Raw genomic sequence first — 27,165 nt, forward strand, 5'->3', positions numbered from 1 at the left:
ATATGAAAATTGAGATGATTGCCTTTTTTCTTTGCTTTTATATCATAACGGCTCTATGACCAAATGTTGGACTTTAGGGACCCATGAACACATGGGCTGCCTCTTGTCATTATTGAAATGAACCCATTTTCCAAAGGCTGTCATGCTGATACATTTTCTGTGTCCCCAGTCAAAAGATTCCCACTTGGAATTTGAATTCCTACGCTCTGTTCCAGTACGGCTCCACCCTACCTGTTTCTTTTTTCCAAAATAATCTCCACCGTCCAGTGGTTGGACTAAGTCGCGTGGCATTGATGGAGACGCCTGTCATCATCAGTCTCGGGGTCTCTTGTTGTTCTAGTGTGTCCTCTATTCTTCATAACCGTTGTATATATAAATATACCCCACGCGCCCAATTTCTAACCGTTTAAACCCCATTTTCCCACTACAGCTCCCTTCTCCCTTTCGTTCTGAAAACGACACCGTTTTGACAAGTCGCCGTCTTCCTCCTCCGACCTCTTGTTCTTTTCTTGCAAAACTCTGATTTTCCACTCAACTGTAAGTCTGTAACCACATTGTCTCCATGAAAATGGATTCAAGAAAGCTTCTTGTTTTCTTGCTTTTCACGTTCTTCAATTTCTCCGACCCACCTCTAGTGGTATCAGCCCAGAATGTGGATTTTGATTTCTCCTCGTTCACTCTCCGAAACTTCACTCTCCTCGGGGACTCCTACCTCCGAAACGGCGTAATTGGCCTCACCCGAAACCTCGGGGTCCCCTCCTCCAGCTCCGGAACCGTTATCTGCAACGCCCCGATCGCATTTTTCGATTCTGAATCGAATACCACTGCCTCTTTCTCCACAAGATTCTCCTTCTCTATCACCAATGTCAATCCGAGCTCCTACGGCGACGGATTGGCCTTTTTTCTTTCGCCTGAAAATGAGACTCTGGGCAGCCCTGGAGGCTATCTGGGTCTTGTGAATTCCTCCCAATTAACCAAGAACAGGTTTGTTGCAGTGGAATTCGATACCCGGCTCGATCCGCATTTCAATGATCCCAATGACAACCATGTGGGGTTGGATATTGACAGCTTGAATTCAATGAAGACTGCCGATCCAGTCTTGGATGAGAATATTGACCTGAAAAGTGGAAAGTCGATCACGGCTTGGATTGAGTACAAGAATGATCAGATGAAGCTCAAGGTGTTCTTGAGTTCTTCGAGGTCTAAGCCTGAAAGGCCAGTCCTGATTGTGGATATTGACCTTTCTGAGTATCTGAAGGAGTTGAAGTATGTGGGGTTTTCAGCCTCTACAGAGGGGAGCACCGAGCTGCATCTGATTGAGAATTGGAGCTTCAAGACTTTCGGGTTGGTCCCTGCACCGCCACGGCTGCATTTTCCGCCTCACAACGTCTCAGATAATACAGTGATGATACCCCCACCAAGTGCGGTATCTGATTCAGGGAATAAAGGCCATAAGAGGCTTGGTTTGGGGTTCGGGATTGCTGGGCCAGTGTTCTTTTGCATAGTTCTTTCGGTATTTGGTTATGTTTCCATGAAGAAATGGAGGGGGATGAGATGGGAGAAGAGCTTCAAAGCAGATATTCTTGCTGGGCCAAGAGAGTTTAGTTACAAAGAGCTGAAGGGGGCGACAAAAGGATTTCATTCTAGCAGGATCATTGGCAATGGTGCATTCGGTACTGTTTACAAGGCATTTTTTATCACAACAGGGACCATTTCTGCAGTGAAAAGATCAAAGCATTCTCATGAAGGTAAAAGCGAGTTCCTTGCTGAGTTATCAATTATAGCTTGTTTAAGGCATAAGAATTTAGTTCAGCTTCAAGGTTGGTGTGTTGAGAAGGGTGATCTATTGCTTGTTTATGAATTTATGCCTAATGGCAGCCTTGATAAGATGCTGTATCAAGAGTCCGAGGAAGGAACCTTACTGAAATGGTCTCATAGATACAACATTATTGTTGGGATGGCATCTGTTCTCACATACCTGCATCAGGAATGTGAGCAGCAAGTCATCCACAGAGACATAAAAACCAGTAACATAATGCTTGATGGAAACTTCAATGCTAGGCTTGGAGATTTCGGGTTGGCAAGGCTCATGGATCATGATAAAAGTCCAGTTTCAACTCTGACTGCTGGAACTATGGGATACCTTGCCCCGGAGTATCTGCAGTATGGGAAAGCTACTGAGAAAACAGATGTTTTCAGCTATGGTGTGGTTATACTTGAAGTGGCTTGTGGAAGGAGGCCAATTGAGAAAGACACAGATAGTCAGAAAATGATGAATTTGGTTGATTGGGTTTGGGGATTGTATTCTCAAGGCAACATCCTTGAAGCTGCTGACAAACGGTTGAATAGGGAGTTCAAGGAGGAAGAAATGAGAAAGCTTTTACTTGTGGGCTTGAGCTGTGCAAACCCAGATTGTAATGTGAGGCCTTCTATGAGGAGAGTCCTTCAGATCCTTAATGATGAGGCAGAGCCTTTACTTGTCCCCAGGATGAAACCAAGTCTCACTTTCTCATTAAGCTTGCCTCTCAGTATCGATGACATTGTTTCAGATGGTGAAGATCATCGTAAGTCACTTGACTCCATGTGTGAGATCAAGATCTAGTGAAGTCAAATTCAACTTCTCACGTTATCCTAGTTTGATGCTTTAGATTCTTTCATTTTTTTTTATCACACTTCTATATTTGTCTTGTTACTCAACCAGATTTAACTGGGCCGAGTTCAAAGCTTCTCTATTGAACTATGTGATCTTCTGCTGTACCCTAGACATAAGAAGCTTCCTTGAACGTATAAAAATGTAGGTCCATGCCATAACTGACATGTATGTAATTCTTTTCCACTATTTTAATGGTGTTACATTTTTTCTTATATCATACTACTTTCCTGAGTGATTTGTTGCTTGTTTATTTCATGTTACATGTTATTGAGATATCATGAAAAGCTAGAGTGCCTTAGGATAAGGATGATCAGCTGATGAAACCTTTGTCTCCAGTCTCATCCCAAGATTGAGTTGAAAACTTAACGGTATAAGGTGTTATTACCTGTCTTACAATATTTCTCCTATCCCTTTATTGATTGGTTACAGATGATTGTTTCAGTTTCTGTATGACTTAATGGCAAACAATTTCCTTTTCTACATATGCTCCTCTATTGTCTCATGGCTTTTGAGTAGTTTCACTGAAAGTTCTGAAATCTCAAAAGCAGAGGATTCCTGCATTTTGCAACCTCACAACTCGGATTGGTGAAAATAAGTTAGATGCAGTGAGTGATGGAAAAAAATCTCAGAAGCTTCAATTAATCAACTAGTTGCGACATTAGGAATCCATAGAGAGAAAAATAAATAAATAAATAAAAAACTAGCAAGCAAGGGGAATGAAAATAATAGGAAAGCCGTATTCTCCTAACTGTGAAAAAGTTAGGGAGTTGCATATGTTTTGATTTTTTCTTGTTACAGAATGATGAAAACCGATGGATGAGGCAAGACCACTTTCAAATTCTACAAAATGAAGATGTATAGGGCTCATGGACTGATCATCAAAGATATAGCACAACTAGCGTCCTAGTCAAATCTCATTTCAGCTGAAGATTCTACACTCTTTTTCTTCTCTAAAGTTGTACTATATCCTCCATTGCCAAGACTGAAAGAGAAGGTTATGACAAATACTCGCTCAGAGTTCTTTAGCTTGATCTATGTCGTTTTTCTCAAGGAGGTTGCTTCCAGCTAACAAGTCCATCTTATAGCAAGCTTTGAGCTAAGACACGAGGCTGCTGGTGCTTCCCATATTGTCCTTCTTTAACCCTTCAGCTCTGTTGCATCTGGGCTCTGTCTAACAACTCCATTTGTATCTAGGTTATGCCATTCAGCCTTATGCTTCCAAAAATACATGAACTGGCATTTTGGTTCAAATCCAAATACGTTCACCTTCTGACTTTGTTGATAAAAGCATTGTATGCAAAAATATGAAAGCATAAGGCTGAACTTGGAGAAAACCCAGTTGATGTAAGTGGGATTATGGAATGCAGTAACACATCAAGGTCTATGCAATAATGCATGATCCTCTTTGTAATGTAAAATCCAAAGAATGTAAAGAGTTATGTTTTACAAGTACTTCTATGCTTTTTAGACTACAGTTGAATGGTTCTTTTCCAAACAAAGTTTGAGGAAAAGAAAAAGGGAAAGGGAAAGGAAATGGGAAAAACAAAGTACATCTATGAAGCTCAATAAAAATTTCTTCTCTTTTTTCCCCAACTTTCCTCACTCTTTTTCATCACATTCTCGTTCTTCTCATTTTTCAATGTTTCCCCTTTTTCTTTCCCTGTTCTTGAGAACCAAGCAAGCCTAAGAAGTTCCATTCAATAGAAATTCTATGCAATATAATAGTGAAGGCATGTAGAGTGCAGAATCAAAATGCAAGAATTTAACTGCCAGACAAATAAATTTTAGATCCAGGGTTGGAGATTCTTTACATTGCAGTTTGATGAGGATCCAAGTGGAGTGTGATGATGACAGAAGAAGAGAGAGCACACTCCCAAGAAAAGCAAAGAGTCTTTAGCTGATGCTGGGTTGTGCTCCCTCTCTTCTGTCAACATATTTCTCATCCTCCAACCAATCATTCACCAGTCATGTTGCTGCATGGCATGCATTCACTTCATCATGTCATTACTGCAATATAAACAATAAGAATATATGGATTAGATTCTTAGGATGACACTACAGTTGAATCCCTGTGTATAAGAACATACATGCATGGATTTCATGTATAAGATGGTTTTTGCTAGGAATTACGAATTTCTTATATAAATAGAAATTGAAACAAGCTGAAACTTACATTTGAAGTACATAGCTGTACCCATGTTGTGTGTGTGTGAGAGAGAGAGGGAGGGAGGGGGGGAGAGAGAGAGGAGCAATGAAACAGTAGCATGAAGGAGAAGTCATGACTTTGTGAGAGGCAGTGGAAGAAGAGAGGGAGAGGGAGAGGAGCAATGGAACAGTAGCATGAAGGTAAAGTCTTGACTTTGTGAGGGGCAATGGATAAAGAAGGGGAGAGGGAGAGGGGCAATGGAACAGTGGCATGTGAAGCCTTCTTATAGAGACTTTGATCACTCACAAAAGCCAGTAACATAAAAAAGATAATGGGCAGTTTCTAGGTGGTTCCCTCAATAAAAGCTACATTTTTGTTAATATTAGCAGTTTCAACACATTAAAAAGATTCTTCTAAACTTGGCTATAACCCTTCACTCTCATATTTATTACCTTTTCTATTTACATAACCCTTCATTAACTACTCCTTCAGCACTTGACAATGAACCATTGTAAGCACACTCATAAATGGTCTTTAACCAGATCTACTGAGGATGGTCATTGCCTATTGCAGGTGTTCTATTATGAGTCTCCCTCTTTCAAAGTGACCTTATCTCAAGATGTACTAGGGCTTGGGGCCCTTCATTTCTCTCCAGACAACCCTTTTTTGTGTCCTTGATGGGGCTCCTCTCATAGTGACCCTATCTGGGGATGCATTAGACCTTCTGGGAACCCTTCTTTTTCACTGCCTGAGGGCCCTTTTCTCGAGATATGTGGAGTTCTTTTGGCCTTTGTTAGGATAACCACTGGAAAAATATATCCATAGGCCATTTGATTTTGGTGCAAGTAGGACTCATAAAATTGGGGTCTGACAGATTTCAAAGTTCTCTTTTCACTTTGTCATGAATTGTTTACTTGGGCTCTGCCTTACCTGTGTATTGAATTATTAGCCTACCATACTGCTAATGCTTTTTGTGTAGAGTCTGTAGACTATATATATATTATCTCTCCATCTTTTGGTAAAAGTAAATCAATTCGACTAATCCATAAGCTGATATCGATTTCTTTGTACAAAGTCTTGACTCTTCTAAGCTACAAATCGAGTATTGTAATCATCTTTTCTTAAGTCATAGTAAAGATCCTATGAAACTAATAAAGTGGTCACTGACGGGGCTAGCTTGGGCCAGGAGGGGCTGCCTCCCTTCAAATTAAAATCAAATGGTGGGATAGATTCTTTCACCTCAAGTACAAAGGAAAGACAAGCTTTTCGTGGGACTAAATACCACAATCTTCCCACTTCTTGACCCTCCAAAATATTTCTTTCTATTTGTGCCCCTCTTAGACTCGATTTTTGGCTCGCCCGTTGAAAGTGGTGTTTGTTTTTTTAACTTAATATTAAATTTAATTTGTTTTTAGACTTTAAATGATTTGTTACTAACTTTTTACTTCTTTTTAAATTTTTTTTATTCAATAAAAAAAGTTGAAATATTTGACTTTTTGTTTAATGCTAAAAATAACATTTTAAAACAATCATAGCACAATCTCAAAATGACCCTTACCTTACTAACACTTAATACTTAATAGAAATAAAATAATAAAATACGAATAACTTAATGCTATTAAGTTGTATTTAGGCGGTTTTTGTTTTTTACTTAAATAAAAATAAAACTTAATTTAATTTAATTCTAAATAAAATAATAATAATAAAAAAAACACCTTAATACTTGATATTCTTAAGTATTAAGTATAAATAGGGTGAAAGTTGTGTTGAGTTTGTATTTTGATTGTTTCAAAAAGTTATTTTTAGCATTTAACAAAAAATCAAATATTTAATTTTTTTATCCAGTTGAATAATTTTAAAAATAAGTATTAAGTTCTAAAAAAAAATCAAAACACGAATGATTTGAAGTCTAAAAGCAAATTGTATCTGCATTAACTTCAAAAAACATATACTAAGAGTTAAATTAAGTTCTATTCCTAAGGTTTTTTTTTGGCAACAATGTTACCCTATTTCATTTGCTTTTTACTCCAAAAAAACATTGCAAGAAGTTGTTAAAAGTTCATCATCTTAAACTTTTGCCTGCTAAACATTCTTAACCTCGATATTATTTGAATTTTTTTGGTGAAAAAAATGACCTTCAGGCTTTAATTGTTGTGGTGAAGCAGTCAGCTTTTCCCTTTGGGTCACTAATAATGCAAGGTGGTGTGAGTGGCCCCAACAAAGCCAATTCTAGCTGCTTGAAGATTGCCTTGCACCATATTATATGCTTGGCTCCAAGAAGTTCTTCAAACTTTTTTCTTCTTCTTTCCATAGATGATGATGATATGCTAGGTAAACCAATGTCTAGTTCAGGCTTTAACCACCCAACCCCACTACCCACCTCTCTCTCTCTCTCTCTCTCTATTCTCAATCCATGAGAGAAATAACTGACTTAACCGCTATCCCACTACTTTGTATATAACCAAAAAATCCCTAATTTGCAGAGAGTAACCTCAGTTGCATTGCTTTTCTGCAGAAGAGTTGGTCATGGCTTTCCTTTTAGCAACAAAAATCTGCAACTCTGCTTTCTTTACGTCTCTTTTAGTCTCCACTGCTGTTGTCTCTGTGTCGTCGTACACCTTCCAGGTGGGGGGTGAGGGAGGTTGGACCAAACCTACAGGAAATGAGACAGAAACTTACAATGGCTGGGCTGAAAAGAACAGGTTCCATGTCGGTGATTCTGTGTGTAAGTCAAGGAGCATTGTAAGCTTGTGTGGTTTTAAAAAAGTTCAATTCTTTTATTTCAAGGTTTTGAGTCCTCTCTTTTCCTGCATTTTCTCTGCAACCAAATGGAGCCTTAGTGTTGTGATACTACAGATGAATTTGCTTGCTTTGTTTTCCTGTTTGTGAATGTTTCAGATTTCAAGTACCAGCAGGACTCAGTGCTGGTAGTGAACTACACAGATTACACAAACTGCAACACCTCAAACCCCATCTCCAAATTCGAAGATGGAAACACACTCTTCCGATTTGATGGCCATGGGGTTTTCTATTTCATCAGTGGCCAGCCTGATCACTGCCAGTCAGGTCAGAAACTGATCATTCGAGTAATGGCCCAATCCGAAGTCAAGCCTCCAGAACCAGCACCTTCACCTAAGACTGATGGATCTGCATTTTCACCTGAAGCCGCTTATGTATCTGCACTTCCGCCTAAAGCCGGTGGTGGGAATGACCGGAGCTCTTTCAACTGGGTGCCACCGCCGTCGCTAAATTCCACCACCAAGTTGTCTATAGCATCATATTTTGTGACCGCCCTTGGCGGAGTCTGGGTCATTCTCTATTTGTTCATTTAAGAGCAATAGGCAAGGTGGATGATTTTCATTTTTAGCTGTAGTTTTAGTTGATTGATGATTGCCTTGTCTGAGACCTTCATATCATGATCCATGTTGTTTCAGTTCTCTTAGCTGCAGATGATTAATTTGAAAGAAACAATCATTTCATTTATATCCAAAATTGTAAATTGCCATTGATGCATATATGTTTCATGTACAGAAAAATGCTTACTCAGATTGAGAAGACTGGTTCAAATAAAGACATGTAGTTCTCTCGACTTTTGTATACATAAATGAATTACAAGGATCCTGTTAAAATACAGGGTAAAAGATTTTATTCTATTTTGTTAAAATTTGAAAAGACATGAATCAGGGAATTGCATTTGGAAAATTACCTACAATGAGGCCAGAGGCTCATAAATTTGTAGTTCTAATATGCTTGCTAAGCTTGGTTTGGGCAGCATACAAAGAATCTATGATTTCACTACCTGAGATACGGTCATCTGAAAGATTATCTATCACATCTTCGATCTTCCTGGTCTTGCTTTTATCAGCAGGATCAGAAGCAGCATCAGTGGCTCCATTTTCTTTGCTGAAACTTTCGTCTTCTTGAGTCTTCACCTTTTCTTTTGATTCAATTAATTTGGTTTTCCATTTAATGCCAACAGCCTTGGCCTGATCTGCAAACATGACTTTGGAGATGGGTGAGCTACAAATCTCTTTATAAGTTTCATAGCTGGCAGCACAAGTGTTTCCACCTTCCAACAGTACTGAGAGGGGATGCAAAACTGAGATTGGATCTTGAATTGTCTCTAAGGTTTCTTTTAAAACCAGAAAGTCAGCCACCAACTCTGGCTTGCTGAATTGAACAAAAACTGCAGTTTCATCCAAGTGATAGATGGTAGTAACAGAAATTGGACCAAAAGCTTTAGAGATACACTCTCTTATCTTCTTTGATGAGAGTTGGGAAGGAAATCCCCATACTATGACAATATTAGAGAACAAAATCTTTGGGTACCGCCTTTTCAGGTTATAACAAACTGTAGTTGCCGCAATTCTGTTTCCAGTACCGAGATCAATAATGTCTCCATTAACCCAGCTGAAGTAGAGGTGATTGACATGCTTCTGGAGATTTTTATTGTGGGCCAAGTTTGCTGAGGAAGAATGTTTCTTGAAATCAATTCCTAAATTACTGCATGCCTGAGCAAAGACACACCCAGTCATAAAAGCATCATAGCCAGCTTCATGCTTGGCTCCGGAGTTCCAGTTGGAGGACCTGCAAACACATTTTCAGTTTAGAGTCAGAAAAAGAAATGACAAACAACTGGCTCATCTCAGCTTAGAGAACAGGCAGGGATAAGTAGCAATGTATTGTTCTGAGGTCATTGTTATGTTCTTGAAAGGAAGGCTATCCATTTTTGTTTTCTTATTCCATCCTTTCCTCAATCAACTTTCATATATGTTTTGCAGAAAAGAACACATGTCACACTTCACTACAAGAAAGGTTGTCAAACTTATTATTTAACTCTAAACAGAGGTGCATGCTGCTGTGTTCAGATTTATAAGTAGCAACATCTAGCACCTGCATCATGTAGGGCTTTGACACTTGTCTCTATGTCAACAAATTAGATGTAATAATCATTAAAGCACTTGATTTCTTACTTTAAATTTAAAGTTCTAAGATTCAAATAATGTCATATTGTAACAAAATAGTAGAATTCCATATCCTAGAAGGAAAACTAGGGAAGCCAAACCTCATATCATCCACTTGCACCTCAACTTCAACCCATGGCTGGAAAGCCAAACCCGAGTTTTTGGAACTGGAAGCAATTTGCGGACACAATGAGGCAAATGCCTTCGATAGTGATGTGCTGCCATTCTTCATCAGATGCTTAAGTACATTATTTGTATTCAAGAGTATTTTTGTATCAATCATGTATGGGAAGTACTTGTGAATAGAGGAGACAAAATCTTCAGCAGTCAATGGAAGAGGTCCAAAGAATTTGTTGTATATGTGTGCAATATCTGTGTCACATAAATAGAGCTTTTGGTTAAATCTTATTCAATATAAAGATAGCCACCAAATAAAAATGATATCTGTTTGCACCTAAAAGGCAATTGTGGCCAACAATCAACTTCTGTTCAGAGGAAAGAAGGTCAATGACATGCCGGAACCCAACCGCAGTTTTAATTTTCATCTCTGCTTCTCTGCGAAGCCCATCCTTCACCTCTTTCTGTAGATAAAAATTTGTCTTCAATCAGGTGCAGGTAATGTAATGAACAATACAGATGTTCTTTTTTTCATCTCATTCTTCAGCTCAATCATGCTCATATATTAAATGTAGAAGTATCTATCTATCTATCTATCTATATATATATATATATATAAATAATTAACTCCTCCCTCCGTCCAAAGAAATTAATTATTTTGTTGAAATTTCAGAAAGCATAGCCAATCTAATCTTCCATTAATTAATACCTCTTGAAAAGACAAAATACAATATAAACTATAGCTTTAGTGACCTCCATATATTTGTTATATTGCGTGTACAAACTCAATAACAGTTACTTCCCAAAAGTCTTAAGACTCATATCTTACCATAAGTAGGTTCTTGTCATTGTCAGAGTCTATATATACTATTAGTTCTGAGTAGGAACCATCGCCACTTGAACGGATGTAAACAAGATCTTTAAAATGCTTCTTTATGACCTGTATGTTTTAAGTTTCATAAATTAGTAATGCTAAAATATCAGCAGGTGTAAACTAAACCACTGTGAAAAAACACAAGCATAGTATTTGGTACTGATAACTGTACAAGAAATTAACAAAATGATTAACTTGAACATGCTAGAGAAAAAATAGTAGCCAAAACAAATAAATACAAGTTAACAACCGGGCTATACATGTGTAGTGTAGAAGACAGACATAGCATAAACGAATAATTGCATTGGTTGAAGGGATAAGCAACAATCTTAAAGAGAGCCATAGATATTCCAATCCTCAAAAATTTACAAACAATGAAGACACAGAATATGAATTTTATGGTCTCATCCACACCAACTTTCAGACAAATCAACTGCGCAAGCATAAAAGAAGAGGAAATCCATCAGAAGCAGAGGAAAAGATGCAAGAAGCTAGGAAAATGGAAAGGTTTAATTAACAAATGAATGTAAGAGGTTCACTAATTAAACCACAAACCAAGAGACAATATCAGACATTCAAAATACTAGGCTCTGAAATTGAGAGAGCAGTTTTAATGTCATATACACAAAGTTTAACATTTTTCTGCTCATGAGTATTGAGTGTTAAACATTTCAAAGTGGCTTACACAATGCAGACAACAATCTTATAGAGATTTTCTTCTACTTCTTTTTTATTCTTTTTTACTTTTTTTTTTTTTAAAAAAATTGTTTTCTCCATATAAATCAAGCCCCCAAATAAGATGCAAGAGGACTTCTTCCAAATGGTCCACTCTGATTCAGAAAAATACCAAATGTAGAGCCCTGTATAGACAATTGAGGCCCTCTATGAGAACCAAGGACTGCCAAAGTACTGCAAACATGATAGCTAATTGGTGGTATAAATTCATCTTCTGCTCTTAGGTGTATTTTCCATTTATTTGGGTTCTTTCTTCTGACAAATTGATGGTGCTTCCAGTAGGTACTATGTACTGTTGTTACCGACATTTTTATTTCTGCTTTTCCGAAAAGAAAAAGAAAATAAAGAAGAGAGAATTGACTAGAAGTGACTTTAACCATAAATATGACCATGAACTTTAGATCATCCATCTATATTGATAATCCTGCATAGTTGAAGAGCACATCTGGAGGAAACAGTAGGACTGGGGCTTGATTCTCAGAGTCGAGAAGTTGTTGCTGATGTTTTTATTTCTGCTTTTCCCAAAAGAAAAAGAAAAAGAAAAAAAAGAAGAAGAGAGAATTGACTAGAAGTGGCTTTAACCATAAATATGATCGCAAACATTGGATTATCCATCTGTATTGATAATCCTGTATGGTTGAAGAGCACATCTGGAGGAAAGAGTCGGACTGGGGCTGGATTCTTAGAGTTGACAAAGAAAATGGCTGCATTTTTTAAATTGCCTTTGGTTAACAATTGAAGAAGTGTATGAAGTTATAAAGAATATGCACAGCCCAATTATATAACACTCAGGAACACAGTTAGAATGCCAAGAGGGTTTCTATTTTACCTGTACTCTTTCACATACAAAACATGCCAACATTTTTTAAATTTAACTTGTATTCAAAACTTGAACAATCATAGAGAAATTTTCCTTGAGTGTTTCTAGGACAATTTTCTCGCAAGTCACAAACTAGATAATAAAAGATAAACCTAAAATGAAACATTACCAATTGAATCAATCTCAGCTGATGAGCAGTGAACCCATTCAATATAAGAGCTGGTCGCATCTTAAAGAAAATAGTTTGAAATTGTTGCTTCATGTCATTTGAGGTCTCCAGAAATTGAGACCCTCCCTTTCTATCCTGTAATAACTCCTTGCGCCATTCATTGAACCTGTTCTTCATTCTTTCGCTGAAGAGAACATCTGCCACACTAACCAGTGGCGTGTCTCTAACTTCTTTCATGTTACGCCACAATAGTGACATCTCATCATCACATTCGGAATTTAGGCATCTCAGCATTTCATTCTCTTGTTCTCTGGATAAATAAGATACTCCTGAGATCATCCAAGAGTGAAGTCCTCAAAATAAAACCATGACAGATGACACAACAGAATAATATGATATAAATACATTTATGATCAGTGATAATAATCCTAAGCCACGGGTCTGTACTTGCTGTGGACAGTGGATCACATGGAAGGAAATCAAGATTTTTTGAAGGGAAAGCGCTGCCTCCCATTAAGACAAAAATCATATTCATTAGTCCTGGTCATTCTGGTCCTGATTATGCAGTGGGCTATGGAGAGGTTCACTTTTTGAGTTCTTCTATGATGTGTAGTGATTTACATCTTCTTTTACAGGCCCCTTTCCCTCTCTTCTTTTCCTAATAGCTTTTCTCTTATAATCCTTTATGCTCTGCATTGAAATGGGTTGTGGCCCATTGGCACTTTCAATAAATCCTCACTTTTTGTCTTAACCATCTAAAGAGGGAAATGGAATAGGGGCCATTTAATATGCAAAGGACATATTAAACTTTATAAACATTACAAACCCTTCTATCGCCAAATTTGCCCAAAAACTTAGATTTCAAAAAATATTTACAAATTAAGGCACAAGAAAGAAAAAGAAAGCTGCATATAGATTGAAAATGAACTACCTTCATATATACAGGCATTGAAATCAAACTGGTATTTAGCTAGGAAGTCAATTGACGTTGTCTGGCAGAGGAACTCATATGAAGGGCCATCAACTGGAAGCTCTTGCCGAGGAAAAACATAAAAATTGTGCCTGTCAAAGAAGGTCACCATGTAAGATTCATTCATGGGCCCATTTTATATGCAGATGAAATGCATTTAGGAAGATCTACATTATTCTTAAGAAGGTGACAATCCCTTATCTTATACACTTCTTTTCAAGTTCCAAAAGCTATCTCCTTCATTTGCTAATTTGATTTCTTTAAATTGAATACCATGTTCACTGGTAGCACGTCATGCTATAAAGAAGAGTGTGTAGAACAGAAGAAGTTTCTTACTTTGAGAAAACATGACAGTTCTAAGGCCTTTATTTCTACGTTTAACGTTTCTAAGGATACCACACCAAGTCCTCCTTTTGGTTGCCGAGAAAATGCGGCAAACACAATAAATCAAACTAAAAGTTTTCTCAAAAAAACAGAATCCGTCCACCGAACTGACACTGCTACAGCCACCAGAAATAAAAATATTTTAAAATTTAGTTTTCTTTTTCGTTCCTACAACTTTTCCCAGCCAAACAGATCGAAGAACTCACGGATGAGCCACGAAGCAATGCCTAGAACTGTCCCACCGGAAGGGACAAACACCGAACTGGACAACAGCGAACTTCTCCGCCGAGTCCTTAACCTTGAGATACTGAACATCAAACCGATCAAACTCGAAGGATTCTCTCCAAGGAGCGCTGGTGACGCCGGTCATCTCGAGGTCAATGGCCACGAAATCGGCGTCGCGAACATGGCGCCGGAGGTCGGCGAGGGAGGACTCGAAGTTGGACTTGGTAACGTTCTTGAGAGCAAAGGTTGGTGAGGCTGTGGCGGAGGAGAGGAAGCGAAGAGTGTAAGCAGAATGGGCAGCTAGGGTTCGGGTTAGGCTTTCGGAGAGAGAACGAAGCAGAGGCCATTGCTTCATTCTCTGCGCATCGTTGTTGGGACTTGGGAGGGAGATGACTAGGGCATATACAGAAGATGGGTTAATGTTCTTAGGGAGGTGTTAGCGAACGACGTCGTTTTAAAATGGGCTGGACTGAGCTTGTGGGCGTGATTCTTTTGGGCCTTGTGATATAGAACTTTCAGTGTAAGGCCCCATTATTTTATTTTCTTCCTCTTTTCTACTTCTTTTTCCCCTTTTGTTTTTATTATTTATTTATTTTTATTTTTAAATTGAATAATAATTCTAATTTTGGGCTATAAAAAAATTAAAAATAATTTTGAGTTTGGATCATAAATGAAATTGGTAAGGAGCAGGACAATGAAAAAATCAATAATATTCTTGATAAGCTCATTGAAATATCGGTAAGGGATGGGTATTTGGTAAAACTTAATGCTTATTACTCAATAACTTAACTTTAAATATTAAATTTTTTTAATAAATTAACTTAAAACTTATTATAAATCGTTAATTTGACATATTTATTATTATAAATTATAATTAGGATAAAGGAGGTTGAGTAACAATGACGATCGTGAAGTAGTAAAAAAGATCATGAAGTAAAAAAGGTAAATAAAAATGTTAACTTAAAAATAAGTGTTAGTCCAAGGGTTCTTCTAATCGGGTTTTGATGATAACAAACCATGGTTAAGTGACTAATTGGTTTAATGATTAAGAATTTCAGGTATAAACTCGAAAATTCATCAAATGACCAATTGGATACAAGATCGAAATGCTTGGAAGACTTGTGATCATAGGAAACTAATGTAAGATGAGTGCATGAGTGCACTTAGGATTTTCACACGTTTCATGCATTTTAAAAAACTCGGTTTATTTTTTAAAACTTCGATTTCATTAAAACCTGAGTTTTTAACTAATGTACCTTAGGCAAAATGTTTTATAATTGGCTTAATAATTTACCTAAAGACCTTGCCTAAGTGTTAGAAAAGAAAGGAATTAAAAAAATAGGTTTTCGGGGCAAAAAATGCCCAACCGGCTCAACCGGTTGAGGAACCGATCGATCAATTGTGCTCGTCCGATCGAGGACCGGTCGAGGGAGGCCTAAAAGTTTCTCTCTCTCCCAGTAGCCTTCTCTTCCAGGTTGAGGGGATTCTCTTCCCGGTAGATGTTCGGTCGAGGCAACGGTAACCTGTCATGCATTAAATGCTCCAACGACTAGTGAACCGGTCGACCCCTAACTCGACCAGACGAGGTTACCTTTTGTTGTTTTTGACTCTCGAGCTTAGAAACCTATAAATTGATAGCTTCACTTCATTTATTAACAAGAGAACACTTGCATTCAATAGCCTACCTACCTGTTCTTAATCAAAAAGCTCTCATTTCTTTCATAGTGCATTAAATCACCACTTGCATATCCTTTAGTGCACTTTTGTGTGTCATCCTAGCTTTGTCTTGTATTTGAGCTATCCTTAAGTTAGGTTGAGGGATTATTTCTTGTAAAAATCTGAGTGTTAAAGCCTTCAAGAAGTTTGAATCTTGAAAAGATTGTGTAAGAGCCCATTGGAGCCGGAATCCAAGTGTAAGAAGATTAGAAACTTGGTTGAAGCTTCAAGTTAGTGGAACCCTTACTTGGTTAGGAGATTGAGGAGAGTGGACGTAGGCAAGGAAGTGCTGAACCACTATAAACCCGAGTTTGAATTCTCTAAACTCTATCTCTTTATTTTGCTTCTATTGTGTTTGAATTTGTTGTGATTGAAAAAAATTTAAAAACTCAATTCATCCCCCCCTTTTGGGTGTTCTTCTTAACTAAGCATAACCTTTGTTTTCTCAATAAGTTAATTGGTTTTACTTACTACTTCAAGTTGTTTTGATTTTAAGTAATACTAATAAGTCACTTTTTCAAACATACTTAATTTACTTAATGACTTAAATTAAGTTATTAAGTCGCTTTAAGCTATTAAGTTGATTTACCAAGCATCCGAGTAGTATTTATGTTATTAAGTCAAAATAGAACTTATCAAGTTATCATTACTACTTTATCATGCATGATACCATGTTTTTAAATATTAAGGTTATGTTTGGGAAACATTTTCACAAATAGTTTTGAAAAACGGTTTTTGAAAACCATTATTTGACATTTTGTAGAATAAAAAATCTATTTGAGAATTTAAAATGTACCTAACTTGTTTTCAATGTTTTTAAATATGTTTTAGAAATAACTTTAAATGTGATGTTTTATTTTTAATCATTTTATACATTATTCTAATTATTTTTTAAAACAATCATTAGAAAATAAGTGAAAACAAATGAAAAAAAAATCATGTTTTTTGTTTTGAAAAATAAAATCAGTTTTTTATTTTTTAGTTGTCAAATGTGTTTTCTTATTTTTTAAAATATAAAATTATTATTTTTTTAAAAAAATGATCAAACATGACCTAAAATTTAATAAAATAAAAATTTTATCTTCATATTAGTATTTATTATTATTTTTTAAAATTCCATAAAAAAAAATTATTTTATTTTCAGTGATATTGAATATTTATATAAACCCCAACCAGCAGTATTTGGTGGAGTGACAACACTCGAGAGATTCACATGCATAGCATCCATGGGGGTTGCTTAATAAAAATCCAGACAGTTTCCAAAGCATAATGCATGCTTGTAGTAATATTACATTCATGGATAATCAGTTGGATATAGGCATTGAGTTAGAGGGGGTTATGCCACTGCTGCAAGGATGCTGCCTTAGGCCATATCTCTCTGATTCTTCATTCTTGTTGCAGAGCCCCTCCTCTTTAAGAACTTGTCCAGTGTCTGTCTCCCAACAACATTCGGTTTCAATTTCACCCAACTCAAGCCAACACATGATGTATCATCCCATACATCAGGTCTTGATTTTTGAGTTAATCCCACAGCTCCTGTAGGGTGTACTTCTCAAGCATTTGATGAAGAGGGTTGGTCCAGGCATGGATCTCTCTTCTTGCTCTGGTTCAGTAATAGAATATATCTGGAGAACCATGGAGTACTGTCATGCAACAAAAACAGGGTCACAAACCTTTATCCATTGAATCACATCGAGAAAATTCTCAGAGAACTCAGGGGTGGCTTTACTTACATTTGTTTTATGAGGATCGAACCAAACGGGCAGCAAAAGCACCATCTAGTGCATGCTTGACTGGGTTGGAGAAATAAAAACCACCCTCTGTTACAAAATCGGATGGAACATATCTGCCAACAGGATCGATGCTGAATTCCTGGCATTATAAATCATCAATTGCAAAACTAGTTAGAATGTCATTGACAGAACAAGGAAAAACGAACAAAATATTTTTTATCTTCTGCATTTTAAGGCATTTCAAAGTTTGAGTAATCACTCCTACCGGGTGCCTCTGAAGAAATGCAGCCACTCTCTCTTCATTCTCTTCGGGATCAATGGAACATGTGCTGTATACTAATACTCCACCAGGCTTAACCAATCTTTGAAAACAAGACACAAAATAAATAAAATAGAAGACATGTTATCAAAGGCATGCCATTTAGATAAACAATAGCTGAGGCCTGGAGTTATGCTAAAACTATTCATAGTTATAAATTTCATGTAAATTCTATGAATGATTTAAATTTCCAGATTCGGCAAAGTTTGTTGAAGTTTTAATAACCGAGTCATTATGTTGCATCCAATGAAAAACATGATTGTGTTGAATTTCTGTGCAACAATACCTATTTTCTTTAGACAGAGGAAACAAAGAAAAGAAAAAAACATCAGAAGAGCGGAGTTCTGGATCTCACATGGCAGCAGCATCTAACAGCTCATCCTGTAAATTCTTGAGTTGTTCCATATCCTCTAAACTCCTATTCCAACGCAAGTCCGCTCTCTTTAACAAGTTCAAGAATTAAATAACATCATTAAAATAGTAACCAGTAAAAGACAAGCCCAGAAGAAAAGATCAAGAAAAAAGAGTTTGTTGAACTTGCTGAAAAATAACATCATGCAAATACCTTTGAGAGAACACCCAGTCCAGAACATGGAGCATCCAGCAAAACCTTATCAGACTTCACCGGATTATTTTTCTAAAAAGAAAAAAAGAAGAAGAAAGAATCAACAAAAAAAGAAATTAGATGTTCCAAAAGGTTCGTCGATCTTTCTGCATTTTCTAGGGTGTGCAACTTACGGCAAAGGTACAAAGATCAGCATGAACGGTAGTGATAACATCATCAACTAGGAGCAACTTGGCTGTCTCTTTAACGATTCTCAACCGACCTTTGTTAATGTCAATTGCATGCACCATACCTAAAATCCAGTAAGGAACATTCCATATCATTCAGAACTAAACTGAGTTTCTCAAGAAATTTCACTGGTATTTTCCCTTTTTAAAAGGAAAAGAATAATACTTTTACATGATGCTTCAAAAGTAGCAAACACTTCAAGTGCAAGATATGACCTTTCTCAGAGGAAAGATTACCTTGGCCACTTAAACAGGATGCCATAAAAATGGTCTTTCCTCCAGGAGCAGCACAGCAATCAATAATGCTCTCACCAGGTTGTGGATCCACGACAGAAACTACCAGACCTGCAGCAAGGTTGTGTTCTATTAGTAAAGATTGTGCGATTAAATGAGGTTCAAAATAATTGAAATGAAAGATCAGAGCAGAGGAGAACTGAAGCAGAAATAGATTATATTTCAATCTGGAAAACACACGCACACATGACAGTGCCATTTGTGCTCCGTTTTTCACTTTCATGCTGGCATGGTGCACATACATTTGTGAAAACAAGGCAATGGTGAAGCAAACTTATAAAGAAAAATGACCAAGTAGTGCTATATACAAAAACACATATGCCTTAAGCTTCCAACTGGTTGAGCAAGAATTTACCAGAACCCATGCATATAAAGTTATGTTCCAAGAGAAACAAAAGTTTGAACCAGAAATTCATATCTTATTTTACTCAAACTCTATGCTTTAAGCCATATCTGGTGGAAGTTAGGGTGAATGACCTGCACTTTCATCCTGGACTGAGCATAAACCTTCTTTCAGTAATTGAGCTTGTATGACAATCTGAAGTAAGGAAATCCAGGAAATTAGAACTGGAGAACAGTGAAAAAAAAGGTCAGAATAAAGAACCGGATAATAATGAAAATCAATATTCTAAGTCGCATGAGTGTGATTCCCCCCACCCCCACTCCCCTTCTCCCCTTTTTTTTGTAGGAAGCCTTGCAATTAGCTCCACAACACAATAGATGATATAATAAGTCCAAAGACAAATTTGGATTTGGTTGCAGCTGATCAAGCAATGACCTTAAAGCAACATCAAAATTAATGTGTGATCTAGGAACTCAATCCTGCAAAGAGAATCTTCACAGACTAACAGGTTGAGCTACCTTCAATATTTGCACTGTATTGCAGAGACTAAAGACGTCTGCTAGCAACTAAATAGAACAAAACATAATGCCGGCCACAGTGCCAACATAGCAGGTAGATGGACCTTTACTTTTTCACAAAAGATCAACTTCTAAAGCAATCATATTCAACACTAACCTGCATCCCAGTTCTGATGCGGACAAAATTATCCAAATGTGGAGAAAGCTCATGTGGAACCTGAAGATCAGCACAAGAAAACCGGGATTCCCAGCAGTAAGGCATGACCAGAAAAAGTGAACTTGTGAAAATAACAATTTCAGCAATTTAGCAGCAAAGACCATGGATACAACAAAATATTTCAACAGGCAAGCGCATAAGGGATAATTTAGAACTTTGGAAAATCTTTCACAAGTATATGTTAACAGAGCAAAACAACCCACAGTGGGTCCCTATAAAAGCAACTTCAAATTTTAAGGTCATTATAACATCTGTCCAGCACCTTCAACATTTTAAGCCGCATCACAAGATCAGCTCTTGTAAACCCCTTTCCGCTGTTTGCTCTGACATTATCATTATAAGAGGTAGCTATGAGATCCACTTAGTAATTAATGGAAAAAAGGTAAAATGTATCGGAATACCTCAGACTAAAACTGGGCTCACTGTTGTTCCACATCATCAATTTAATAGCTTCTTCTTGCCCAAGATACTTTGTCCATCTTCGTACCATCCACTAGAAAGTACAAAAACAGAAAAGCAACAACCATGAGCAGTAACATCATGAACAGCTTAATTTATCCACCTAGATTGTAAGAGAGACTAACAAAGGACCCTTACTCGTCAACGAAGATAAATTAGAATAGGGTATGACAATAAAATATCTCTCCTTGAATATTGGTTTGTACAGAACCATGGATTAATTAAATAGTTTACTTCATCTCAACTAGCTCTTTGTTCACTCCCAGATTATTCGATACAATAAATATATGTTGACATAATAATTCAGGTTGCAGTTACAAACTTACAACTGGATGGGAATAAAGGGTTGCAAGAGCACGTGCTTGTGCACGATCATCGCCTTCAAGTTTAGGTAAAGGAAGGGAGTTTTTTTCCTGCATACCTAAAAGATTAAGCCATACACCAAAATCATGGCGGTTACCATTTGATTATATAAATATAATAGCACAAACCTTAAGCAAAACTAGTTTCCGGAGAATTGCATTGACCATGTTACCAGCACCTGGTCTAAGGGCAACCTTTGCAAGCCTCACATTCTGCAGTTGAAAAAAAAAAAAAAAAACCATAGAGAAGACCACTTGAAATTTGACCAAAGGGAATATTTAAAGGAGATTACGGGCCAAAGCTGTGGAAATATACTGGGGCAAAAAATGCTCTAAGCCCAAAATACTTGGCACATTCCTGAGACAGCATTTAAAGAAGAGATTACATGCCAGGGCTGCAATGAGATTGGGATCAGATCTGGTCTCCACCAATATACAAATTGAAAAAGAAATTGGCATCCATAATTTGGTAAGCATAAGCTACCTCCATTCAAAACACTAAATGACTGAACCATGCTGACAATCAAGTCTGGGAGAAATATTCTACATTCATCTAAGTTATGGTCCTTTGGGTAGGTACAGCGGAAATCAGCTGAGTGGTGATACAACCTTTGAACGTATGTTCCAGTCCAAATTTCCCAAGTTAGCAAATTTTGAAATCAATCTATGTCAAACTTTCATTTTTGACTAATGAAAATTACATAAAATAACATATCTCCAACCATCACCCAGTAAATTATCATTGAAATATATCTCTAAATGGCAGATACAGAATGGTAGGTTCCAAATCAAAAGCTCATTATCCATGAATATTCTACTGATTCCTTGAACCGTAAGGGCTACTTCAATTTCCACTGTCATTTATGGTTATGTATCTTAGGAAGAACTTCCTATTGAGAATAAAGCACTTATAATTAAAATTAAGAATAATGATAAGAACTAACTTAGGGGGGAACCAAAGTGTAAAGATTTACCTCATCTACAACAGCATATGGTGGCATATCTAGATTGACAATCTCGTAGAAACCAATTCGGAGAATCTAGAACAAAGATGCAAAGAACATGTTAAGATAGAAGGATGAGATACTTCCATTAGATGGAAGTCGTAATGTACAAATAATTGTTTAAGGCAGTTATGCAAACAACAAGGAATTCAGACATTTGAGGATAACTGCATAGTCGACCTCTGAACTGTTTCACCAACATGACAGCCCTACCATTGCAAAAAGAGGTAAAACTTTGACATATGGGAAGGAGGAAATATTGGCATACGGTAGGATTAAATAAGTTCCACAGATCATCATTCGGTTAGCATGCCCCCACATGAACTAGAGCTCATTTGGATGTAAGAATTTCTTTCTTTTACATGAATGGACATCATGAAAAATCCACAACAAAATATAATGCATGGCTTCTTAAGAATTATTCAACTAGTATACTTTCCACACTCTAGCTACTATTCAAACAATATTTTCACCATGCACCACCCATTAGGAAATTTGTAAAACATATATACCTGTAAGAGAAGAGGTTCCATGCTTCTAAATGTTTTTGAATCATGGCATAGCGAAACAATCAGATGGTCAAGGTACCTTCGCCAACGAATAGAACCTCCAACAATATCCGTAACCTAAATTATAAGGAAAAATATATATGGGTTAAACACTAGTATTAAAGCACAGCATGTCATTCCCATAATAAACTATTCCAACAACCAGCACAGATCAATCCACTATTTAGTCCTCAAAATATTAAAGGAGATACAACAAAGCATCATTATCTCAATTTCATCAAAACAAACACAATATGATACAAAAGAAAAGATTACAAAACAAGAGGGCAAAAGAGGAAGACACACCAATCTAAGGTCCCGATCATCCAAATCTCGGGTTCGAAAACCAAGAGTTCTTTCAACATAACCCATCTCATTATCACCAGAACCCTTTCCTCTCTCGTTCAAGAGGTCAGCAAAAGCGCCGCCCAGCTCTATTCTCATCAATCTCACTGCAGAGACTGCATAGGCCAAAGATTGTATCATACACCACTAAAAGGCACGCTATGCATGCACAGAGATTAGAGAGACATAAAAAATGTGTAAAAGATAAAAAAAATTTACCAGCTCTATGAGGGGAAATCTCCAAATTGACACCGTATGTTCTGTTGGCATTCCGACGAGTACCTGCTAACCACATTCTGTGGGTGAGTCACAAAAAGAAGCTGCTAAACCAGCCTCAAACAAACACAATTCATGGGCATTCACTACATGGCAATGTTTAAGCCAATCTTCTGTTTGGCCGCTGAGAAAACTGAAGCAAAGGCAAGAAAAAATAAAATTATTTTCTCATGCTGCTCATGCTATGTTTGGTTTCGGAGAAAATCTGCAAAAGCAAAAGCCTTCCTTCAACAGAGCCACCGCTTTACTCAGTTGTTTGGAAACCAACACAACGTAAAACATAATATTCAAATTTTGCAGTCTCTAAGCAACCCAATCGTTTTCCTTCATTCTAGGCACCCAACAAAATTAAGTTCCCAATCTTCATACACCGCGGAGAAAATGCGGGCCGTCACTCAACTGAGCGTAATAAAAAAAGCCTCAATTCAACCGAACCTAAGATAAATTTTTTTCACCAAACCATTTCCTTTTTCCCGCATTTTCTCGGAACCCAAACAAAGTAAACCGAGTTTACCTGTTGACCGAGTTGGAATTGCCGTGTTGGGCCTCGTCTTCGCAACCTTCAAAGGCTTAGAAGAAGTTCTGCGGGCGTCCGAACACCGAATCCTCAATCCAAAGGAGAGCACTTGCGCCATTGGACCTTCGTCCCAGAGGGGGCGAGAGTGAGGTGGGAGATAAAAGCACAATAAAACGACGGCGTTCGAAGAAAAGCTCCTCAAAACGGCGCGTTTTGATTTGGGTAGTAGATAAAACGGTGCGTTTTGGAGAAAGCAAATGGTATGTATAGCACATAGTATATATATATATATATATATATATATATAGGACTCCAATATAGCCAAAAGTTGGTTTGTCTTCACCCCGCCAGTGATGGGTTGTAGTGTTGAAGTCCCAGTGTTCACTGACACCAACATGGGCACCCACGTAGCCCTCTCTGTCTCTCCAAATATTACGTCTGGAGATTTCATGAGTATGCCTCTCCTCTACTTGATCCTTTATTTTTCCACTTCATTTTCTGGTAATGTATTTCTTCTTAATGATTATCAAATTCTGTTTTTTATGTGTTTTTCACAAAATAAATAAATAAATAAAGGAAAAAATTGCTTCTTTTGGGGCAATGGCGCTCTGGTTTGAAATTTTGTGCCATGAATTTTCTGGGTATTGCTGTTTTCTGTAGCTAATTGTGTGTGATTCACGAAATTGGTTGTTTTGGGGGGAAATGGAGCTTTGTTTTGTAATCGTGCCATGAATCCTTGTGGGTCATTGCTGTTTTATATTGCTATGTGCTGTGAATAGAGATTTAGGAATATGAAGTGATCGTTGGGAAGAGTTCTGGAATGGTGGTTTTGATTTCTTTCTTTACTTTCTTTTTTCTTGCTGATTATTTAGGTTTACTTGGGTTCTGTTTGGATTCACTTTTTAAGAAACATGTTTGCTAGAAGAAGCAGAGGTACTGGAGAAATTGCATTTGGGGCAAATGTTTATTGGTAGAAAGGAATATATAGGCCAATGACCCATAAATCAAAGAACATCTGAACATGAAGATAAGAACCTTGCAGAAACTAGAAACAGGGGAAAGAAAATGAAGGTCCAACCCATACAAAATATAAGAATTCTTATACAAAATTAAGGAATTTACTTTGTGTTCTTACAAACCCTTTCCAAAATTTAAAATTTGAGAAAGTAAAAATTTTTTACTTAAATTTTGAAAATTTTAAAAAGTATTTTTAAGTATGCAATGCATGTATGATGTACTTATTTGTTATATAAGAATTCTTATATTTTGTATAAGACTTTCTATTTTCAAGAACAAAAACTAGGAAATGTATACAAACACGCACTTAGTTTTTATTTGTTTATTTGATTGGGTCATCGAGTTTCAAGTTTCTACAGTATTAGTATAGTCACAACATGCTTTGTAGATATTTTTCCTATTTGACTTCAGTGTTTTCAATTTAGGTTCATTCTTGTGTATTGAATTAATAGGTTTTCTATCATATGTGTAACTTCTTTGATGATTGCACTCGACCTAAGGTACTTGACCGAGGATTTAATTGATCATTAAAATTCCATCGAAATGGGCATGTAAGTGTCTATTGGAGCAAGTTGGTTTTGGGCATTGATATCTCCTAAAAGATACTTAAGAATGTCTCAGTCAGTTACATCTGATTCAAGAGTCAAATATTTCTCGGTTTGTTGTATATCTTGGAGCATGATATTGCATATTTTTATCTTTTATGGGAAATTTAGTCAATCTGAATCTGTTCTGCAGGAGAACTTGAGAAAACACACTTCAATTGTTTCCCAGAACTGGGAGAGATCAGGGTTTATGGATTAATGGTACATCCTTAAAGTGTGCCTTTCCTTTTAGATTCTTTTGAAGTTCTGGTTTTCTACCAGGTTGTCTTTTTAATGCTCTGCTTCATCTTCATTGCATGGTTGTAAATGTGTTTATTCATCTTCCTTTTGGTTCTGGTAGGTGAGGCGGAAATCGTGCTTTTACCACCTGCCTGAATCAGTGCCTATAAAGCATGCTTTCCAGGGTTTGAAAGGAACATGGTTTTTACACACAGAAGCGAGTTCCCTTGGTGGCTCTGATTTGTCCAGTTTATCCAACCATGTAACTGTAGAAACGAGGAATCATACTTATGATGGTAGCAATGTAACTGATCCTATGGAACCCAAAAGCTATACTGCAATTGCTGTTAGGGATAAAAACAAAAGTAAAGGTAGGAGGAGGAGAATAAAAAGATATCATTGCCTCAAAGCTGTTCTGTGGGGGCTTCTAAGAACTGTGTATTTTTCAAGGAAAAGTAGAAGGAAGAGAGTGAAGAAAAATCGCTCCCTGGCATGCACAGTGAGTGGCATTGAGAATGGATGTCCTGGTAGAAGTAAAAAAATTTCAGGTCCTTCTGCCAAGGAGAGGTCTGGCTTCTGTACATCGGGGAATGAAGAAGAGCATCGAAAAGAATGGATCAGCAAAGTGGTTGAGTGTCCTAGTGAAAGGTCATCTGAAGTAGTATCAGTTTCAGGTATCATCGAGAGATACTTCTCAAATTTTGATGGCATGAATCACTTTGGAAGTCCTTCAAGCTCTGAGGTTAATTCTAGAGTGATTTCTAGTTGGTCAAACGAACAATTGAGGGTGACAACAGATGGCAATCACTCAGACATACAAATTGGTACCACGCCACTGCTCACAACCAAAACACCAGCAAGAGAGACACCTTTCTCACTGTCAACTAACTCAAGACCTGGAACTTCCAGAGATAAGCTTGAAATAACTGAGGTTGGGAAACGCCTTGTCATGGCCTCAAATACTCTTGGTATTTCTTCAAGTAAGCAAAGACCGGCAATTTCTATTAGCAGATTCAAAGATGGAAAACTGTTAGGACTTGACTCTTCTCTTGTTAGAAGTATGGTCTTTGAAATGAGTGATGATGACGACTGAAGAAACCCGAGTTGCCCATGTCATAGACTGGTATGTCCATGCATTAATTTGTTATGCTCATACAGTGCTATGCTGCAAAAACTAGAGGTTACAACCTCGAGCAATCCTAAATGCATATTATATCGATTCTCTCCTCTTTTTCCTTCTTAATCATTAGGTGATTTCCCAGGGTCTTGTTGTGTGAGAACATATATTTGGTGAATCAAGATTTTCTATACTTCACCTGGTGAGCCCACCTGAGACAAAAGAACATGAACAAGATACCCTATTTCTCTTAAGAGCATGACTCTAATGGAGCCTTGTTCTAGCCATTGGACACTGTACAACTGCTGAAATTGCTATGTCCTAATATGTCTACAAGTAAAGAATCAAATTAGAGCTTTTATCATTTGTAAAGCCACTGCTCTACCATGTCAGTTGCTGTACATCATTGTTTTCATTAATCTAGCCTACAAAACCAGTGGGGATTCATTTTCCAGATTAGAAAAGGCCGTAAACCCCCATGCAGTTTGCTGTAAAATCTACTTATTAAGGGCTGTCTTGTGCATGTGTATCGTCTTTTTTCCCCTTCCATTTGGAGGTTATGAAAAGTGTTGTGTTTGTATAGCAGTGACGAAGCCATGTCTTGATCTCAATTGCTGTAAATAAAAGATCAAAAGCTGTGTTTATCATTACTGCTGCATTTCACATGTATATTTTTGTGTTGAAAAATGAAGCCTACAACCCTGTAA

General features: G+C 37.2%; 5 protein-coding genes and 1 non-coding gene across 11 annotated transcripts; 3 read left to right on the forward strand and 3 right to left on the reverse strand.

The window, feature by feature from the left end:
• The first annotated feature begins 29 nt into the window (after positions 1-29).
• On the forward strand, positions 30-2,865 carry LOC100241177 (probable L-type lectin-domain containing receptor kinase S.7). Its single transcript, XM_002268789.4, has one exon. The coding sequence runs from the start codon at positions 563-565 to the stop codon at positions 2,600-2,602; it is 2,040 nt and encodes a 679-aa protein (XP_002268825.1). The 5' UTR covers positions 30-562; the 3' UTR covers positions 2,603-2,865.
• Positions 2,866-4,489: 1,624 nt separating this feature from the next.
• Positions 4,490-4,593, reverse strand: MIR156A (microRNA MIR156a). Its single transcript, NR_127732.1, has one exon. It is a non-coding gene; the product is annotated as a microRNA MIR156a (primary transcript).
• A 2,459-nt stretch (positions 4,594-7,052) lies between these two features.
• LOC100258377 (poly(A)-specific ribonuclease PARN) lies at positions 7,053-14,491 on the reverse strand. Of its 3 annotated transcripts, none has more exons than XM_059735384.1 (8): positions 14,039-14,491; positions 13,410-13,540; positions 12,479-12,807; positions 10,710-10,820; positions 10,218-10,344; positions 9,865-10,135; positions 8,506-9,386; positions 7,053-8,242 (listed from the first exon to the last, which is right to left on the reverse strand). In XM_059735384.1, the coding sequence occupies exons 1-7, from the start codon at positions 14,410-14,412 to the stop codon at positions 8,525-8,527; spliced, it is 2,205 nt and encodes a 734-aa protein (XP_059591367.1). In that variant the 5' UTR covers positions 14,413-14,491; the 3' UTR covers positions 7,053-8,242; positions 8,506-8,524. The 3 variants fall into 3 exon arrangements, with proteins under 3 accessions (XP_059591367.1, XP_019073011.1, XP_010644585.1); XM_010646283.3 differs by lacking the exon at positions 7,053-8,242 and adding an exon at positions 8,361-8,419; XM_019217466.2 differs by lacking the exon at positions 7,053-8,242 and having other exon boundaries at positions 8,326-9,386.
• On the forward strand, positions 7,326-8,282 carry LOC100263521 (early nodulin-like protein 6). Its single transcript, XM_002268990.3, has 2 exons — positions 7,326-7,524; positions 7,698-8,282. The coding sequence occupies exons 1-2, from the start codon at positions 7,326-7,328 to the stop codon at positions 8,129-8,131; spliced, it is 633 nt and encodes a 210-aa protein (XP_002269026.1). The 3' UTR covers positions 8,132-8,282.
• A 2,396-nt stretch (positions 14,492-16,887) lies between the features above and the next one.
• LOC100253242 (uncharacterized) lies at positions 16,888-23,697 on the reverse strand. The gene is made up of 18 exons (XM_002266076.4): positions 23,498-23,697; positions 22,927-22,989; positions 22,669-22,823; positions 22,327-22,440; positions 21,785-21,850; positions 20,940-21,023; positions 20,775-20,861; positions 20,391-20,482; positions 20,252-20,312; positions 19,930-19,989; positions 19,389-19,449; positions 18,855-18,962; positions 18,564-18,682; positions 18,391-18,462; positions 18,181-18,266; positions 17,772-17,868; positions 17,507-17,645; positions 16,888-17,416 (listed from the first exon to the last, which is right to left on the reverse strand). The coding sequence occupies exons 1-17, from the start codon at positions 23,616-23,618 to the stop codon at positions 17,514-17,516; spliced, it is 1,578 nt and encodes a 525-aa protein (XP_002266112.1). The 5' UTR covers positions 23,619-23,697; the 3' UTR covers positions 16,888-17,416; positions 17,507-17,513.
• Positions 23,698-23,771: 74 nt separating this feature from the next.
• On the forward strand, positions 23,772-27,165 carry LOC104877623 (uncharacterized). Of its 4 annotated transcripts, none has more exons than XM_019217074.2 (4): positions 23,803-24,001; positions 25,256-25,323; positions 25,463-26,464; positions 26,604-27,165. In XM_019217074.2, exons 1-3 carry the CDS (start codon positions 23,854-23,856, stop codon positions 26,432-26,434), a joined length of 1,188 nt encoding a protein of 395 aa, XP_019072619.1. In that variant the 5' UTR covers positions 23,803-23,853; the 3' UTR covers positions 26,435-26,464; positions 26,604-27,165. The 4 variants fall into 4 exon arrangements, with proteins under 4 accessions (XP_010644590.1, XP_019072619.1, XP_019072620.1 ...); XM_019217075.2 differs by adding an exon at positions 24,970-25,017 and having other exon boundaries at positions 23,803-23,953; positions 25,463-27,165; XM_010646288.3 differs by having other exon boundaries at positions 23,772-23,953; positions 25,463-27,165.

This window comes from Vitis vinifera, chromosome 19 (genome assembly GCF_030704535.1).
Source record: "Vitis vinifera cultivar Pinot Noir 40024 chromosome 19, ASM3070453v1".
NCBI classification, from domain to species: domain Eukaryota; kingdom Viridiplantae; phylum Streptophyta; class Magnoliopsida; order Vitales; family Vitaceae; genus Vitis; species Vitis vinifera.

Excerpts from the sequence above, each read along its gene's own strand:
- LOC100253242 (XM_002266076.4), bottom strand. The coding sequence starts at position 23,618 with ATGGCGCAAGTGCTCTCCTTTGGATTGAGGATTCGGTGTTCGGACGCC. Across the intron at positions 21,024-21,784 it reads CATATGCTGTTGTAGATGAG|AATGTGAGGCTTGCAAAGGT; the intron begins GTAAATCTTTAC and ends TTTCAACTGCAG. Across the intron at positions 19,450-19,929 it reads GCATCAGAACTGGGATGCAG|ATTGTCATACAAGCTCAATT; the intron begins GTTAGTGTTGAA and ends TCCTTACTTCAG.
- LOC100258377 (XM_059735384.1), bottom strand. The coding sequence starts at position 14,412 with ATGAAGCAATGGCCTCTGCTTCGTTCTCTCTCCGAAAGCCTAACCCGA. Across the intron at positions 13,541-14,038 it reads CATTGCTTCGTGGCTCATCC|GCACAATTTTTATGTTTTTC; the intron begins GTGAGTTCTTCG and ends CTTCTTTGACAG. Across the intron at positions 12,808-13,409 it reads CAATGCCTGTATATATGAAG|GAGTATCTTATTTATCCAGA; the intron begins GTAGTTCATTTT and ends GGATGATCTCAG.
- LOC100241177 (XM_002268789.4), top strand. The coding sequence starts at position 563 with ATGAAAATGGATTCAAGAAAGCTTCTTGTTTTCTTGCTTTTCACGTTC.
- LOC100263521 (XM_002268990.3), top strand. The coding sequence starts at position 7,326 with ATGGCTTTCCTTTTAGCAACAAAAATCTGCAACTCTGCTTTCTTTACG. Across the intron at positions 7,525-7,697 it reads CCATGTCGGTGATTCTGTGT|ATTTCAAGTACCAGCAGGAC; the intron begins GTAAGTCAAGGA and ends TGAATGTTTCAG.
- LOC104877623 (XM_010646287.3), top strand. The coding sequence starts at position 23,854 with ATGGGTTGTAGTGTTGAAGTCCCAGTGTTCACTGACACCAACATGGGC. Across the intron at positions 24,002-25,255 it reads TTTTTCCACTTCATTTTCTG|GAGAACTTGAGAAAACACAC; the intron begins GTAATGTATTTC and ends TCTGTTCTGCAG. Across the intron at positions 25,324-25,462 it reads TCAGGGTTTATGGATTAATG|GTGAGGCGGAAATCGTGCTT; the intron begins GTACATCCTTAA and ends TGGTTCTGGTAG.